Here is a 15,320-nt window from a genome sequence, read left to right on the forward strand (position 1 = left end):
AACTGTTATCCTCATTTCCAAACCCTGAGTTTTCCTTGATTTCATAAATCTTTTCCCCACTCAAAGTAACTATAACCCTAATATCCCCTCCTGTTTAACAAGACTTTAGTAGAGACTTATGACTCTTGCTTCAACCCCCACCCCCCATTCTCCCTGCTTCAGATAATAGGAGTGTGTGGGTGTATGGGTGAGAGTAGGTAGAGTTTGGTGGGCCATGATGAGGTGTAGACTATGTTTTTGAATGCTCTTAATCTGGAATTTGGTCCTGATTGGCAGTATCCCCCCATTAATTTATAAAACACATATTTAAGAAGTCTCCCACGTGCCAGATGCTGGGGATAGATTATGAACAGTGCATAAATAGTTTTTGTCCCCATAGAGCTTGCATGGAGGATGAAATTCAGGTTCCCTAGTTCCCAGTTTTCTGTTATCTTGTAGGATAGCTAGAATTTATAACTGCAGATTAATGTGTGTGTTGCTAGGGATTGAAACCAGGGCCTCACGCATACTAAGTACAAATACTACACTGAGCTATATCCCTATCCCCAATCTTAACATTTAAAAGAGATTCTTCCTTCATGAAATCACTAAGAATTAAGGTGAGGCTGTCTTTGTCTTTAAATTTTTATAGCTTTATTGGGGTATAATTGACATACATAAATTCCATGTATTTAAAGTATACAATTTGACATGTTTTATATATATATATATATATATATATATATATATATATATAAATGTTTATGCCCACAAAATTACCAATCAAGATAAAATCATTTCTCAAAAATCCCCCAACCCTTTTTTAATTCTCCTTCCTCTCCACCCCACAACTACTGAAAATTCTAGAAAACACTAATCCAATAGTAATTTTGAGTTTAGAGGACTGAACAGAACAATAAAAAAATGAACTCCGGGATTGAAGAAGACTCAGGTGTTGCAAAGAACAATTGGGATTTAGAACCAAATACTTAAAGTTTAACTTGAGGGGCCCACCAGTTCAAGCAGCAAAGTAGGGAGGGAAGAACCTGAGTGTCAGGACAGAGTGGTCACCTTTCCGAGGAACAAAACCACCACGTAGTTGGGCATGGTCCAGTTTGATAGGTGCTTAGGAATATTGGTAGGCTAGCACCTTCAGTCTTATGGCTTGGGTTGGAGTTCATGGGAATGACTACATTGAAAGCATAAGCTAAGTGAGGGGATTAGTCCTAATATTTCTTAAAGTTTTTTATTTGTAAGGTCAATTACAGACATAACATGTCTGCTGACAGACTGAGTTTTTCTTGCAAGGCATTTATGTCCTCATGCCTAATAATCCCTAATCAACACTCAAATATTTATCTCCCCTTTTCAAAATAATTGTTAAACAAATGACATTATTCCTTAGGTCCCAGACAACTATAAAATGCTACAAGATTTTTCAGACTCTATGGATACATTGCCCTAAAGTTGTTATCTTCAAGTATATAGAAACGAATTTATTCTGGGATCTGCAATAATGAGTAATAAAGGGCTTAGGACCTCTGGAGGATCCAAGACTTTGGAGGAAGGAATGTAGGTAGTTCTGAGAGGGGCAGATAGATCACTTTTGTGGATAAGAAAATCTTCTCTATATTAATTTTCAGCTACACCAAAGGTGTGGGATATATATGTTTGGGGCAGTGGATGGAGGTTCACAAGTAGAGTTAAGGGTTAGGTTCACTTCCATTCAGCAGACCAGGTTTCCCCTAGGCAAAGAAAGATCTCATTTCAACAAAGAATCTCTTAAAACGATCAGATCCCGGTTCGCACCGTCTTAGCAGCATACTTCCACCCCTAATTTGTACAGCATTGCGAGGGGTCACAAAGGTGGTGAGAATGACGAGGTACAACAATCTCGTCTCGCCTGATCCACTCACAAGAGGAGTTAATTTCTCCCGCGCTAGGCTCTAAATCCCTCCCTCTCCTGCCAGGGCTCCGCCCCTACTCCCCTCTCTTCAGCCCTGGCGGGCTAACCCTGGAGGGGGCGGCCCCAGCCAGGAGCGGTAGGCCGGGCGGAGCTCCCGCCCGGGCGGAGCTGTGGCTGCCGCGTCCAGCTGCTGGACCGAGTTCTAGCCGTACAGACTGTCGGAGTGGTGACGACCCCACTTCCCGGACCTCCCCAGCTAACCCTCTGAACCTCCCGAGCCCCCTCCTTACTCCCCGCAACTGTGCTGGTAAGTCTCGCTTTCCGCACCAAACTTTTTTGCAGCTGAGTTTGACCACGATCTATATGGTAGTCGGTGTGTTGGGGTGGGGGGGATGGAGAAGAGGTGAAGGACTGGGAATAGCCTCTTAATTGTTCACGACTTCATAACTTCCCTGAAATGGATCAGAGCTCACCCATTTCGCGAGTTGGCAGAACTCTTGGTTTTAGCGAGTTAAACTTGTAGAGATGAAGATTGAAGATATACGCTCCAACTTCGCTACCCCTCCCCCATTTCTCTGAGATCTAGCAGTTCCCATACTTTCCCTTCATCTTTCAAGTATCTTTGGCTCGCTAAAGGCTCATTCCCTCCCAATTCTGGCGTGGCAAAGCCCCCCTCCCCAGGCCTTTCGGACCCGCCTCCTCTCGGTTACCCTCGAGGACCCCGCGATCTTTCCGCGGTGCACTCCCTCTGGGTCTACGGTCTTGCCAACCGGCCAAAGACGTGCGGGGGCCGGGTCCGACTGTGGAAGGAGGGGCTGAGGCTGGGGTTTGTCCGGAGCCAGGCGGGCGGGGCTGAGAAGGGGAGGTGTAGGGGGCCGGACGGGGCGGAGCAGGCGGCATTTGCGGCCGGCGCTGGGGTGGAGAGTTGTGCGCCGGTCCCTGGGCCTGAGCTCGGCTCGGGCTGGGGCGCCTGCGATGTCTCAAGATGGCGGAGCTGGGCGAATTAAAGGTACCGGCCCCCTCCCCCATCCCCATCTGGACTGAGCCCGGCGATACGCCGACTCCGGGAAGCGACCAAGGCTGGGCGTGGAGGGCTCCGGTGGGCGCAGGAGACGTGGCAGGGACTGGCTGCTGGGGATGGGAGAGAAGTGGTTGTGGGCGAGGAAGGGGCTGCGACGGGGCTCCGGGGGCGGGGCTGCGGGGCAGATGTAGGGGTGGGGCTGAGGGGAATTGCAGCTGTTGGGGGCCGAGTCGCAGGGGGCGGGGACGCGGGGTAGAGGTCGGTTTTAGTATTAGGGGTAGTCGTAGGGGTAGACCTAGGGAGAAATGCTGCTTTAGAGGCTCAGGGGGCGAGTTGATCAGGCCAAGAGATGTGACAGTAAGGGTAATGTGTAGGGATGGGACTGGGGGCAAAGGTAGAGGAAGCTCCTGGGGAAATGCAGCTGAGAGGGTAGAAGCTTTGGGGTTGCTTTTGGGATCTGAGCCTTGAGAAGTGCCAGTAGGCGGCTGAGACATAAGGGGCGGGGCTGTTCGGGCGATACCCGAGGGGTGGGGCAGGAGCATCTTGGAGGTTGAGAGGGAAGGTCCTGTTTTACTGAGTCGCTGGTCTTTGGGCAGAGGCAGAGGAGTGTGAAACTATGGGCTAGAAAGGAAAGTTATAGGCAAAGCTATGGAGAAATAAAGACAAGTCAGAGGACATAAGGATGGGGAGAAAGGTAGAAAAGAAAGTTTTTTTATCACGTTCCTCAAAAGGGGTCCAGGACAAAGCCTTCTATGAAGGGACAAATTGTGGAGGACCGGCTAGCAAGGCCTGCCCATGACAAGGTCTCTTACAGAATCACAGAAGGGAGTCTTTTAAAGAGAACTCTCCTCCCACCACCATGCAGAGTCTTGAGGTAACCACATCCAGGCCATCTCACAGACCCTTAAACCACTAGGTTTTCTCCCTTGCTTCCTGGCTTTGTTCCACCCTTTGGAACCATGGGGCAGGCAGATGTTCTACCCTAGGTTCCCAGCCCCCTTTAGAAGAGCTTGTGATTCTGTGCCTTGGTCCAGGGGCCTTCACCTCATCTTCCCAGGGCCTCTGATTAGAACTTTGCCCTCTCCTCTTCCATCCCTTTTGGGGGTGGGTGGAATCATTTTTTCATGTAGGAGAGCAACAGGATATTACTTCCTGGCAGATGGAGTAAACAGGTAAACAGGCAGGATACCTGGGCTTGTGATTCATTGTAAACCCCTTTTCCCCCCACAAGTTTTGGTTCTGTTTCCCTCCCAGAAAAATAGGACTAAGGGAGGGTGGCTATGTAAATGATGCCAAGAAAGGATTTGGGAGAGTAATAAGCATTGAACCCTGACCTAAAATCCTGGCCATAAAAGCTACAGAGTCTTGGGGAAAATAACTGGGGTGTATCGAGGTGGTTAGGAGGGGAGGGGCATGGTGCACAATCTTCTAGCCACCTGGCCCTTTTCTCCTCTGTGGGGCTGTCTGACCTGAATCCTTTTTCTCTCCCTCATTCTCCCTGCCTCCTGTCCTTTTCCCAGGAGGCTGGGATGGGTCTGAAAGCCTGAGAAAGAGCAGAAGAGGAGATAAGCAGCTTAAATGAGAGTCTAGGCTAGACACAGGGATGGAGGTAGGAGGCCATATCCATCTGTGAACCATCCTCTGCCCCTGCACTATTCAACTTCCAGGGATGTGGAGAGGGTTGCTGGATCTCTGGGAAGAGGTGGTGGTTAGTCTGACCTGAGTGTTGCTGAATGGGACTGAAATGTCACTGTGTCCAGGACAGCTGCTTGAAAGTATCTGCTAGTTGCAAAGCACCTTTTTGATTAATACTGGAGGGAAAGAGGCTCCACCCCAGTGTTCTAAGCTAACAGGCTTGTGCAAGCTAGGATTCTTAAATTTCTCTATTCTTCTACATAGCACATGGTGATGAGTTTCCGGGTGTCTGAGCTCCAGGTGCTCCTTGGCTTTGCTGGCCGGAACAAGAGTGGACGGAAGCACGAACTCCTAGCCAAGGCCCTACACCTCCTCAAATCCAGCTGTGCCCCCAGTGTACAGATGAAGATCAAAGAACTTTACCGACGACGCTTTCCCCGGAAGACCCTGGGGCCCTCTGATATCTCTCTGCTCTCTTTGCCTCCTGGCACCTCTCCTGTGGGCTCCCCTGGCCCTCTAACTCCCATTCCCCCAGCGCTTTTGGCTCCTGGCACCCTTCTGGGCCCCAAGCGTGAGGTGGACTTGCATCCCCCTCTACCCCAGCCCGTGCACCCTGATGTCACCATGAAACCATTGCCCTTCTATGAAGTCTACGGGGAACTCATCCGGCCCACCACCCTTGGTATGCTCTCTGTGGTCCCTCAATCTTCCTGGACTCCAGTTTAGGCTGGACTCCTTCCTTAGATTTCAATTCTGTGGGATTAGAAATCTGGGATGGAAGCAACTTCTATGGACATGGGAATAACTGCCCCTTTGTGTCCTCAGCATCCACTTCTAGCCAGCGGTTTGAGGAAGCGCACTTTACCTTTGCCCTTACACCTCAGCAAGTGCAGCAGATTCTCACATCCAGGTACATCTCTTTCAGTCCTCCTCCCTTATCCCTGGACTCTGCTCTCTGACTTTCTCTTCTGTTCTCCTCCTATACCTGCTTGATCTTTCATTTGTATATTTCTTCCCTATTCTCTGGACAGCTAACTTTCTCTTTGTCCATTTGCCCCTCCCTCTGTAGGCCATATGCTGACATCTTTTTCCCTTTTATAGAGAGGTTCTGCCAGGGGCCAAATGTGATTATACCATACAGGTGCAGCTAAGGTAAGTTCATTCCCTCTCTACCCTGCTGGGCTCCTAATGGGGTGGGAATTAAAATGGGGGTTTGACAGATACTCCTAGGAGGTAACCTTGCTCTGCCACTGTTCACTTCAGCCTTGGGACTCTTGTTGGATGCTTAGATAATCATGAGTGATTTTCTGGGGTTCCCTGCCTCTCTGCCAGAGTCAACTCAAATAACTGCCTCCCGCCCTTCCATCTTTTGTCATCTCTCACCAGGTTCTGTCTCTGTGAGACCAGCTGCCCCCAGGAGGATTATTTCCCCCCCAACCTCTTTGTCAAGGTCAATGGGAAACTGTGCCCCCTGCCGGTAAATGCTTTTTTTCCCTTCTTTTGGCAGTAATATTCCTGGTTTAGCTCATAAATATTAACTGTAAATCTACTGAGAGAGAAATATGCCTAGCACAGTGTCTGCCACATAGTAGACACTCAGTTTATGGACAAAACTGATATAATCTAGAGAGTATTAAAATATTCCTGAACAGCTGGACATAGTGGCACATGCCTACAGTCCCAGTGACTTGGAAGGCTGAGGCAGGAGGATTACAATTTCAAGGCCAGCCTCAGTGACTTAGTGAAGCCCTGAGCAACTTAGTGAGATCTTGACTCAAAATAAAAAAGAAAAAGGGCTGGGGATGAGACTTAGTGGTTAAACACTCTTGGGTTAAATCCCCAGTACCAAAAAAAAAAGGGGGGGGGTGCTGTACAGCAGGGTACAGTGGTGCATACCTGTAATTACAGCTACTTGTGAGACTGAAGCTGGAGAATTGCAAGTTTGAGGCCAGCCTTAGTAACTAAGCAAGACCCTGTCTCAAAATAAAGACTATGAAAGGGCTGGTAGCCTGGCACAGTGGCACACTTCTGTAATCCCAGATACTTGGGAGGCTGAGGCAGGAGGATTGCAAGTTTAAGGCCAGCCTTGTCAACTTAGCAAGACCCTATCTCCAAAAAAAAAGGGCTAGGGAATGTAGCTCAATTGTAAAGGGTCCCTGGGTTCTGTCCCCAGTACCACACACACTATATACACACACACACAGGGGGTGGGGGGAGGTGTAGGTCAGTGGAATGGTATAATGCCCTTGGATTCAATTCCCAGTACTGCCAAAAAGAAAAAAGAGGGCTAAACAAAGTTTCTATTAGGATTCAAAGAAGTGACATTAGTTCAACCCAAGGTTCAGGAAAGACTTCTTTTTTTTTCCTTTTTCTTTTTTAGGTACCAGGGATTGAACTCAGGGGCACTAAACCACTGAGCCACATCCCCAGCCCTATTTTGTATTTTATTTAGAGACAGGGTCTCACTGAGTTGCTTAGCGCCTTGCTTTTGCTGAGACTGCTTTGAACTTGTGATCCTCCTGCCTCAGCCTCTTAAGCTGCTGAGATTACAGGTGTGTGCCACTGTGTCTGGTCAGGGAAGACTTCTTAAAAGTCATAGCCTAAATTTGGAGGAGCTAAATTTGGAGGAAGTGAGGTATCCCTATTCTTCTTCCTTAGGGACTTAGTGAGTGGGTTCATATTTCCTTGGTCAATAAGTAAGCTCTCCTTTCTTTCTAGGCATGAACCCCATACACAACCCTAGATAATGCTCCAGTTTTGTGTGTCCCTGTCACTGAATGGGTCACAAGTGAGTTGACCTTTCCCCCAGATAGTGAGCAACCAGAGACAAGATGTCTTTTGTGTTACAGCAGAGCCCCTTCCCAGAGCTACCTTTCCACTGACCAATTCCTCTCTTCCTCAGGGCTACCTTCCTCCCACCAAGAATGGGGCTGAACCTAAGAGGCCCAGCCGCCCCATCAACATTACACCACTGGCTCGACTCTCAGCCACTGTTCCCAACACCATTGTGGTTAATTGGTCATCTGAGTTTGGACGGGTGAGCAAAACTAAAACAGGGTGCCTGGAAAGCCTACAGGAGATGAAGGGAAATCATCTTTTTCTTTCTGGGTCTCTTGCCTAAACCCACTGTCTCTGGTCTTCATGGGACAAAAGAGGGTAGTGGTGGTGGTATGAGAAGCAGAAGCTGATTCTCTCCCCCCACTCCCTCCTCCAAGTAGAATTACTCCTTGTCTGTGTACCTGGTGAGGCAGTTGACTGCAGGAACCCTTCTACAGAAACTGAGAGCAAAGGGTATCCGGAACCCAGACCACTCTCGGGCACTGAGTGAGTAGCATCCTTCTCTTCCCCCTCTGATTTGGATCCAAGTCTTCCTGGCCCTCCAGCTTTCATAATACCTTTCTTGTGACAACTTATTTCTCTTTTCACCTGAACCCCAACTCTCCCCTATACTCCTTACCAGTCTTTTTGGTTGAGATGTTGGACCACTCCCAGGATGGGTAGGATATAGGTTTTCTGGACTGGAAAGAGGCTTAGGGATCAATTTATCCTCACACGATGCTTCAGTTCCTTCTACGTCATCTCTAATGTAGTCAAAGTGTCACCTAACCATGTTTAAACAACATCAGGGATTGGGAAGTCTCTCTCACATTTAGCCTTTATAACCCAGATCTCAAACCACCCGTGTGACATTCCAGTGATCCCCAAAGACTCTCTACCCAGCTGCCTTTCAGCCAGGGCCATCTGCATCTGGCCTCACCAACTCCTGGGCTTCCTTCAGCCTTACTGACCCCATGGCTCTGGCCTCACTCTTGTTTCAGTCAAGGAGAAATTGACGGCTGACCCTGACAGTGAGGTGGCTACTACGAGTCTCCGGGTGTCACTCATGTGCCCGGTGGGTACAAGGGGAGAAGGGAAAGGGGAGGACGGTTGGGTTAAACCTCTGGACTCTGATGAGGGTTCTTAGGGATATGAAAGTGAGGTTTTCTGGAATGAAGCCAGAGTGAAGACTCTGACTAGAAAATTCTCCTCTCCTCAGCTAGGGAAGATGCGCCTGACTGTTCCATGTCGTGCCCTCACCTGCGCTCACCTGCAGAGTTTCGATGCTGCCCTTTATCTACAGATGAATGAGAAGAAGCCAACGTGGACATGTCCTGTGTGTGACAAGAAGGCTCCCTATGAATCTCTTATTATTGATGGGTAAGGTCATTTTTCTTCCTCTTAGCTAGGCATCCACCAGGATTCTTTTGACATAAATGGCTTAACTTGCCCTCATATGAACTCCAGCTCTCACTCTATCCTCTTGAGCAATACATACGTGTATATACACACAGACATGCACATGTGTGTATGTATGTCAGCACTAAGGAATTTGTACATATGAGGCCTAGTGCTGAGCACTTTGCATGTATTATTTTATTGAATCCTCCTGATAACATTATGAGATAGGTACCATAGAGGAAATTGAAGCCTAGAAAGATTGAGTCTTGCTCAAGTTTATACTGTTAGTAAGTGGCAGAATCAGTGAATTGAATTGTTATAACATATTGCCTATAACAACTATCTAAAATCCCAGTGAGCATAGCAGTAAGGTTCCTTTGAGAGTCTGGGTGTGCTAATCTAGCTAGATTTTTTTTTTCCTTACAAGCAAAGAATATTTTTTTCCCTACAAGTAAAGAGTTTTTTTTTTTAATAAGCAAAGGATTTATTTTTCTTAATTAATCTTATCTGTCTTCTAGAGCCTTCATATGGTTCTTGCTTGCAGTGTCTTTTTTGAAATGGGTTATGGAGTTCTGTCCTTTTCTATCTTGTTCCTAGAACTATACCTAACAGGTGCTCAGATTGTATTTGTGTTAAAACTTAACACCTAAATTTGCAAAGGTCTTTTACATATATACTTACTTTGATTTCAACAACGACTCAGAGGTCTAGTAGGGTGAATATCCTTATTTTACAGATGAGGAAACTGAGGCACAGGAAGGTGAGTCCCAGAACTGATTACTGTGCAGTCATCTCCCAGCCTCATGAATGCTCATCTTTCCCTTTCTCTAGTTTATTCATGGAGATTCTTAATTCCTGTTCGGATTGTGATGAGATCCAGTTCATGGAAGATGGATCCTGGTGCCCAATGAAACCCAAGAAGGAGGCATCTGAGGTTTGCCCCCCGCCAGGGTATGGGCTGGATGGTGAGTGACCCCCTGTCCCCAAGCTGAGCTAAATCTCAGATGGCCCTTTTTCTAAGACATAGTCCTCTTACCACCTACAGGCCTCCAGTATAGCCCAGTCCAAGAGGGAAATCCATCAGAAAATAAGAAGAAGGTTGAAGTTATTGACTTGACAATAGAAAGTTCATCAGATGAGGAGGATCTGCCCCCAACCAAGAAGCACTGTCCTGTCACCTCAGCTGCCATCCCAGCACTACCTGGAAGCAAAGGGTAAGAGAAAACCAACTGAATCTATAGCAAAAAAGACAGGGGAAGACATCAGAATGCTTTCTGATCAAACCCTGGGGCAGGGGAAAGGTGGAGTGGACAGAGAAAGAACCTGGGAAGCTGAGCTGGGTGAGAGTGTCTGTGGTTTGCTAGCTGCCCCGGATCCCTCTCTCTACTTACAGAGTCCTCACATCTGGTCACCAGCCCTCCTCGGTGCTACGGAGTCCTTCAATGGGCACATTGGGCAGTGATTTCCTTTCTGGTCTCCCACTACATGAGTACCCACCTGCCTTCCCACTGGGGGCTGATATCCAAGGTATGACATTGATGCAAAGATGGGACCCCGCACTGCCACACCTTCCCCAGAACCCTGCTCCTTTTCAAAGTCTCCTGGATCTCCTGTAAGAAGCCACCATCCAAGGAACTTTGTCCTTTGGCGGTGAAAGGATCAGATAGGAAGTTGATTTTGATTTTTCTTTTCCTGCCAGGTTTAGATTTATTTTCTTTTCTTCAGACTGAGAGTCAGGTAAGTGGTTCTTTTTTCCATGAAGATCTGAGATCTCTGAAGCTTCCTTTCTAGGCACTGATGGCACCCCTACCTCTCCCCTTTTCCCTGGGAACTAAATCTTTATTGTGAGGGGAGGGAGGATAAAGGTAGCTTATCTCCCTCCTTGGCCCCTGCTGGCACTTCGGATTCCTCCTTTTCCCTAGATCCTATTACTGTTCTGTCAGAGTTTTTAGTGTAGTTCTGTCCTTGCAGGCTCACCTTCACATACCCTGTAAACTTAAAGCACTGGGTCTGCCCCAACTGGACATTCCACACATTTCAGTTGTCCTCAAGGCCAAGAACCTAGTGTGCTGGAAGGGCTGTCTCAAGGCAGGGCAAAGGGGAGGGATGTGGGGAAGCAGGGCAGTCACAGAGGTCCTTCTACTTCTTGAGACTAGCTTGAGACCCACAGGGGCTCACTTACCCCATAAGATATTGCTTAGATGAGTTATGGGAAGTGGGTAAGTTAGGATAAAATCTTAAACTGTGCCCTTGATTCCTCCCAGCACTATGGTCCTTCCGTCATCACCTCGTTAGATGAACAGGATGCCCTTGGCCACTTCTTCCAGTACCGGGGGACCCCTTCCCACTTTCTGGGACCACTGGCCCCCACATTGGGGAGCTCCCACCGCAGCTCCACTCCAGCACCCTCTCCTGGCCGTGTCAGCAGCATTGTGGCTCCTGGGGCACCCTTGAGGGAGGGACATGGAGGACCTCTGCCTTCAGGTCCGTCTTTGACTGGCTGTCGGTCAGATATCATTTCCCTGGACTGAGTTCCTTGGATTATGGAACCTTCACTCTCCTCCAACACTGAGCAAATATGCTGTGTGGATCCCAACCCCTGGCTACTCTGACCCCTCAGGGGGTTTTGGCCAAAGGCCAGACAGACCTTCAAAGACACTTTTGGCCTCATCTCTGTCTAACAAAGCCAGCACCAAAAGGTTAATATTTAACCTCTTTTAAAGGACATTAGGGTCTATTTTGGGGAATGTTCTTTAGATGGTGGCACATTCCTTTGATATGTTAACCTAGGCAGTGGGAGGCAAATGGGATGGGATGTGAGTTGGGGGAAGGGTGAATCCTCAGCCTTTACTCTATCTAGAGCCTCCTGGGGAAGGGGTCCTTTTCTTTACCCTGAGATGCCCTCTCCATCCCCCAAACCCAACCATTCATACTTTTCATGTCCATTCCGTTCCCTTTGGCCACACAGGTGGCAAAATAGAGACAGACAGTTTCAGAGATGGACAAAAAACTTTATTTTGTGTTGCAGATTTTTTGGTACAAAAACAGAAAACCCCAAAATACTCCAAAGATGACTTTCCCTGCCTCCTACTTCCCAGTATGACTGAGTAGGAGATAAGGCCTTAGTCAAGATCCCCAGGGGTTTGAGAGCAGGGAGGGCCCAGCCTATTGCCGGGTCCCTCTCTATTTATATATTTAAGTTCACAATGTTTCCTAACACTGATCAGCCTGGGGCCTATGCGTCTAGAGGCTCATGGCCCTGTGGTTTGCCCTGGCTCATTTTGCACCTTTCCTGGGAGGTAGGAGGACTTCGTGTCCTCCTTCCCGATCTCTTTTTTTTCTGGCTCCTCAAGGGCCTAGGACCTATGTTGTAATTTTACTTTTTATTTTCAAAGTTGTAGCAAAGTTCTCACCCATAATAAAGGTTGTGAATGTTATGTGAGTGTCATGGAGGTGGGCTAGGGAGGGAATTGGGCACTTTACTTTCCACATCCCTGGGTTGGGTCAAGAGGGTTCATGTTCTGTTCTTCCTTTGATGACCCTGCATCCACGTAAGCTCCACCTTCACCTGATGGGGGTGTTACACTGAGGATTTCAAGAGTGGTTATTATTTATTCCTTCCTCTCCTCCATGCCCATAAGAACACTAGACCATTCCAGCCCAATGCTGTGGAGTCCTAGAGTTGTTCCTCATCTTTACCTGTGCAGATGTTGTAGCCAGAGCCCAAGGGCAAACTTGGTTCCAGTGCTGATCCTCTCTTTGTCCTCCACTGTGGTTGGGGTTGTCTGCAGCAGTGTGGATGTTGGCAGGACCAGAGGCTGGGCTTCTCCATTCTCTTTTAGTTCTACTGCACTGCATTGTGACAATTGTTGTCTGAGTTGTGCCTTAGAGCTTGTAAATTAGAACTTCCCTATGTTAGGCCATTTAATATTCTTAGCCACTGCAGATGGTAGATGGGTGGATATTAATTTCATTTTACAGAAAGGAAACAGGTTCAAGGAGGATGCCCTTAGTTGAGAGTCAAACCTAGGTCTTCAGTTCTAGCCAGTTGGAATAAGAACCCTTGGAGTTTGATCTCAAGTGGTCTCTTAATCATCAGTGAACTAACTCACTCCCTAAATCTCCACACCACAAAATTCCATCCTAAAGAAAGGATAGAAACTGAACTTCTCCATTTGTATATGTTATGTTGGAGGCTAAGGAAGAAGCCACTACTTACAGGATAGAGGATGGTAGGTCCTGAGGGAGAAATGTGGATGTTTCTGTCCCATCCTCTGTAGCAGACACTGCAGCTGCTATATTTGGTCCCAGCCACATAAAGGCACTCACTTCACTTGGGTTTGGTTGGATCCGGACCTGGGATTGGACATGTTGATTCCTTAGCCATGGCCTCTCCCTGGCTCTTCTTGAGCACAGCAGACCCTCAGGTGGAATGGAGAGAGACTTGGGGCAAGGGTAGGGACGAGGGAGATGCTACTGATTGTTTTTGTTTCTCCCTCCTCTCACACTCTTAATCATGGTCAGAACAAGGTTGCTTGGGTTCCCTTGAGTGTTAAGTTACATTTCCTTCCTCTACTACCCAGACCTACCTGCAGCTGCTGCTGTGACTCCTGGGAGATCACAAGTAGATAAAGAATGATGTGATGGTATTTGGGGAAACCCCAGCTCAGCCTAGGAGGATAGGCAGACTAAGAAGAAAACAGCCAAAGTGAAAACTTCCTGTTTTTGAGACTTTGTAAATACAGTTTTAGGATGAAACAAAATGCTGGCTAGAAATCAAGGAAGTGGATAAATATGGTGCAGGAGGGACATGAGTGCGGGTTGTCATGGGCTTAAGGACTACAGTCTACCCATATTCCACCAGTTCCCCAGTGTCCAAGGCAAGTGGGGCTGTTCTGTGGACTCTGGGGGTAGTATTGAGGTCTCAGTTAAATAGGGAGGGGCCTCTTCCAGGTCCCTGTTTCACCTCCCATAACCCCAAAGGGACCCAAGAGAACTGGCCCTGGGGCAGCTGTAGTCCTGTCTCCTCCCACAGCTCTCGAAGTCCTCCGTCCAGCAGCTGGGAATCAGAGAGAGTAGGTCAGAGGCCAAAACCTAACTCCTTTGAAGTTCTTTGATCTTTCCCTCCCTTAACCCACACCCAGGGTAGACCCAGACTTAGGTTTCTTGGCTCAGGGTAGGGTGGGTCAGCTGACTGGTACCTCCTCATCAAGTTCCACATGTCCACCTACAATAAGGGTGGAACCAATAGGGTAATAGTAGTTGATTTCAGCAGAGACCACCTCACCCCCACCCCCAATGAAGAGATGGTGCTGCACCTCCTTGGGATTGTGGATATGCCAGTTTGGGGCCCACTTCTCTATCATTCAAGATCAGGAATAGCAGTGTGGGGGAAGAAAACAGTTTTCAGGGTCTAGTTTTCTAGGCCTTAGGGTCTAGTCCCCATAGTGCTCACCTGGGGGAACCCAAAGGTTGGGGGAAACCCTGAGATTGCGTGTCCTTCGGGTCAACAAGACAGTCTGGTCGCTGGACTGCAGAATGGTGGCCACACCCAGATCCACACCTCGATTCATGGGCAGTTCAGACCCGGAGGTCCTACATGGCAGGTCCAGGGCCGCAAAAGGGCAATAAGGAGGTCGCTGGCAGGAGGGAACCACTTAGGTTAAGGGATAGGAGTGGGTGGGCGGGTCTTATAGAAAATGGTGGGATAGCTTGGTAGAGTAGGCAGACGAATCGAATCGAGGCACTGACCGGACTCCTAGACTCTCGCCGTGTTCCCACCCGGTTCCAGTCCCTATCTTGGACCATTCACTTCCCTCGCTGGTCCCACTTCTGACCTGAAGCGGAAGTCTAGCGAAGGCGTCTGGGAACGGCCTGTTCGAGAGGACGAGCCGTCCTCGCTTCAAGCTGCAGTACGTGGGCCATGGCCCGAGTCCTGGCCCGGCGCCTAGGAGGCCGCACACACTCTGCGCGAAGCTCACCGACTGTGGTCGCCCGGACAGGAGCAGCAGCACCCGAGCCACCGCCATAACGCGGGTCACTGCCTTCCGCTTGGCGCCCTCTGGTGGCTCAGCTGTGCCTCCCCGCGGAGCTTCTGGCCAGTCAGAAGCAAGCCAGGTTTCCCAAACGTCTGGGAAATTTAGACCTCCTTGGGACCGTCCCCGAGTGTAATGTTAATAAAATGCAAAGCACACCCCTAAACCCTCATTTCGTCCTTTCTTCCTGACTTCTCTATTTAGGACAATGATCTCCGGACCGAATGTTTTCTGGGCTCTTGTGTCACCTCCCACTAGCCCTGCTCTGAACTATAAGCACTCCTTCACAACACTGCACACCCCTTGAAGTAGGTATCTTAGAATTAATTATTTTTCCAAGTCAGACCCCAAGAAACATTTTGGTACCACTTATCCTTCCTTCACCTCACTCAAAATGGCAACGAAGTGCCACAATTTTTACAGCCTTAAACTTCCTCAAATCAGAAGTCTTACCTTCTTTCTCCTCAGCCTGCAGTGCCCAATTTCTAGGCTTCCTCATGTTCTCCAAGTCTCCATGGTCCTGTCC

General features: G+C 48.4%; 2 protein-coding genes across 12 annotated transcripts in view; one reads left to right on the top strand and one right to left on the bottom strand.

The window, feature by feature from the left end:
* Pias3 (protein inhibitor of activated STAT 3) overlaps positions 1-12,212 on the top strand; it is a 15,061-nt gene extending 2,849 nt beyond the window's left edge. Inside the window, exons 1-15 of one of the 5 annotated variants that reach the window (XM_047543241.1) lie at positions 2,808-2,894; positions 3,638-3,780; positions 4,806-5,223; positions 5,367-5,451; positions 5,643-5,693; positions 5,928-6,018; positions 7,444-7,578; positions 7,760-7,865; positions 8,360-8,433; positions 8,578-8,738; positions 9,591-9,724; positions 9,805-9,973; positions 10,153-10,286; positions 10,459-10,496; positions 11,024-12,212. In XM_047543241.1, coding sequence (XP_047399197.1) covers positions 3,766-3,780; positions 4,806-5,223; positions 5,367-5,451; positions 5,643-5,693; positions 5,928-6,018; positions 7,444-7,578; positions 7,760-7,865; positions 8,360-8,433; positions 8,578-8,738; positions 9,591-9,724; positions 9,805-9,973; positions 10,153-10,286; positions 10,459-10,496; positions 11,024-11,290 — 1,878 coding nt within the window. In that variant the 5' untranslated portion in view covers positions 2,808-2,894; positions 3,638-3,765 and the 3' untranslated portion in view covers positions 11,291-12,212. Of the gene's footprint in view, positions 1-2,033; positions 2,193-2,765; positions 2,895-3,637; positions 3,781-4,426; positions 4,516-4,805; positions 5,224-5,366; positions 5,452-5,642; positions 5,694-5,927; positions 6,019-7,443; positions 7,579-7,759; positions 7,866-8,359; positions 8,434-8,577; positions 8,739-9,590; positions 9,725-9,804; positions 9,974-10,152; positions 10,287-10,458; positions 10,497-11,023 lie in introns of those variants that run through there. The other 4 variants (XM_047543251.1, XM_047543255.1, XM_047543232.1 and 1 more) reach the window with 4 other exon arrangements.
* On the bottom strand, positions 11,576-15,084 carry Nudt17 (nudix hydrolase 17). Of its 7 annotated transcripts, none has more exons than XM_047543412.1 (8): positions 14,511-15,084; positions 14,215-14,354; positions 13,961-13,986; positions 13,726-13,818; positions 13,349-13,369; positions 12,979-13,115; positions 12,459-12,611; positions 11,576-12,344 (listed from the first exon to the last, which is right to left on the bottom strand). In XM_047543412.1, the coding sequence occupies exons 1-8, from the start codon at positions 14,786-14,788 to the stop codon at positions 12,239-12,241; spliced, it is 954 nt and encodes a 317-aa protein (XP_047399368.1). In that variant the 5' UTR covers positions 14,789-15,084; the 3' UTR covers positions 11,576-12,238. The 7 variants fall into 7 exon arrangements, with proteins under 7 accessions (XP_047399368.1, XP_047399377.1, XP_047399350.1 ...); XM_047543421.1 differs by having other exon boundaries at positions 11,576-12,327; positions 13,349-13,447; XM_047543394.1 differs by having other exon boundaries at positions 13,349-13,447; positions 14,511-15,082.
* Positions 15,085-15,320: the final 236 nt, after the last annotated feature.

The sequence above is a fragment of the Sciurus carolinensis genome, chromosome 1 (genome assembly GCF_902686445.1).
Source record: "Sciurus carolinensis chromosome 1, mSciCar1.2, whole genome shotgun sequence".
Taxonomy (NCBI): Eukaryota; Metazoa; Chordata; class Mammalia; order Rodentia; family Sciuridae; genus Sciurus; species Sciurus carolinensis.

What these genes read in the sequence shown, in the direction of transcription:
- Nudt17 (XM_047543394.1), bottom strand. Translation starts at nt 14,788, where the DNA reads ATGGCGGTGGCTCGGGTGCTGCTGCTCCTGTCCGGGCGACCACAGTCG. An exon ending in TCCCTTTGGGGTTATGGGAG is followed by an intron (nt 13,448 to 13,725) that starts GTGAAACAGGGA and finishes TTTTCTTCTTAG; the next exon opens with TCTGCCTATCCTCCTAGGCT. An exon ending in GACCTACCATCCTCTATCCT is followed by an intron (nt 12,612 to 12,978) that starts GTAAGTAGTGGC and finishes GTCACAATGCAG; the next exon opens with TGCAGTAGAACTAAAAGAGA.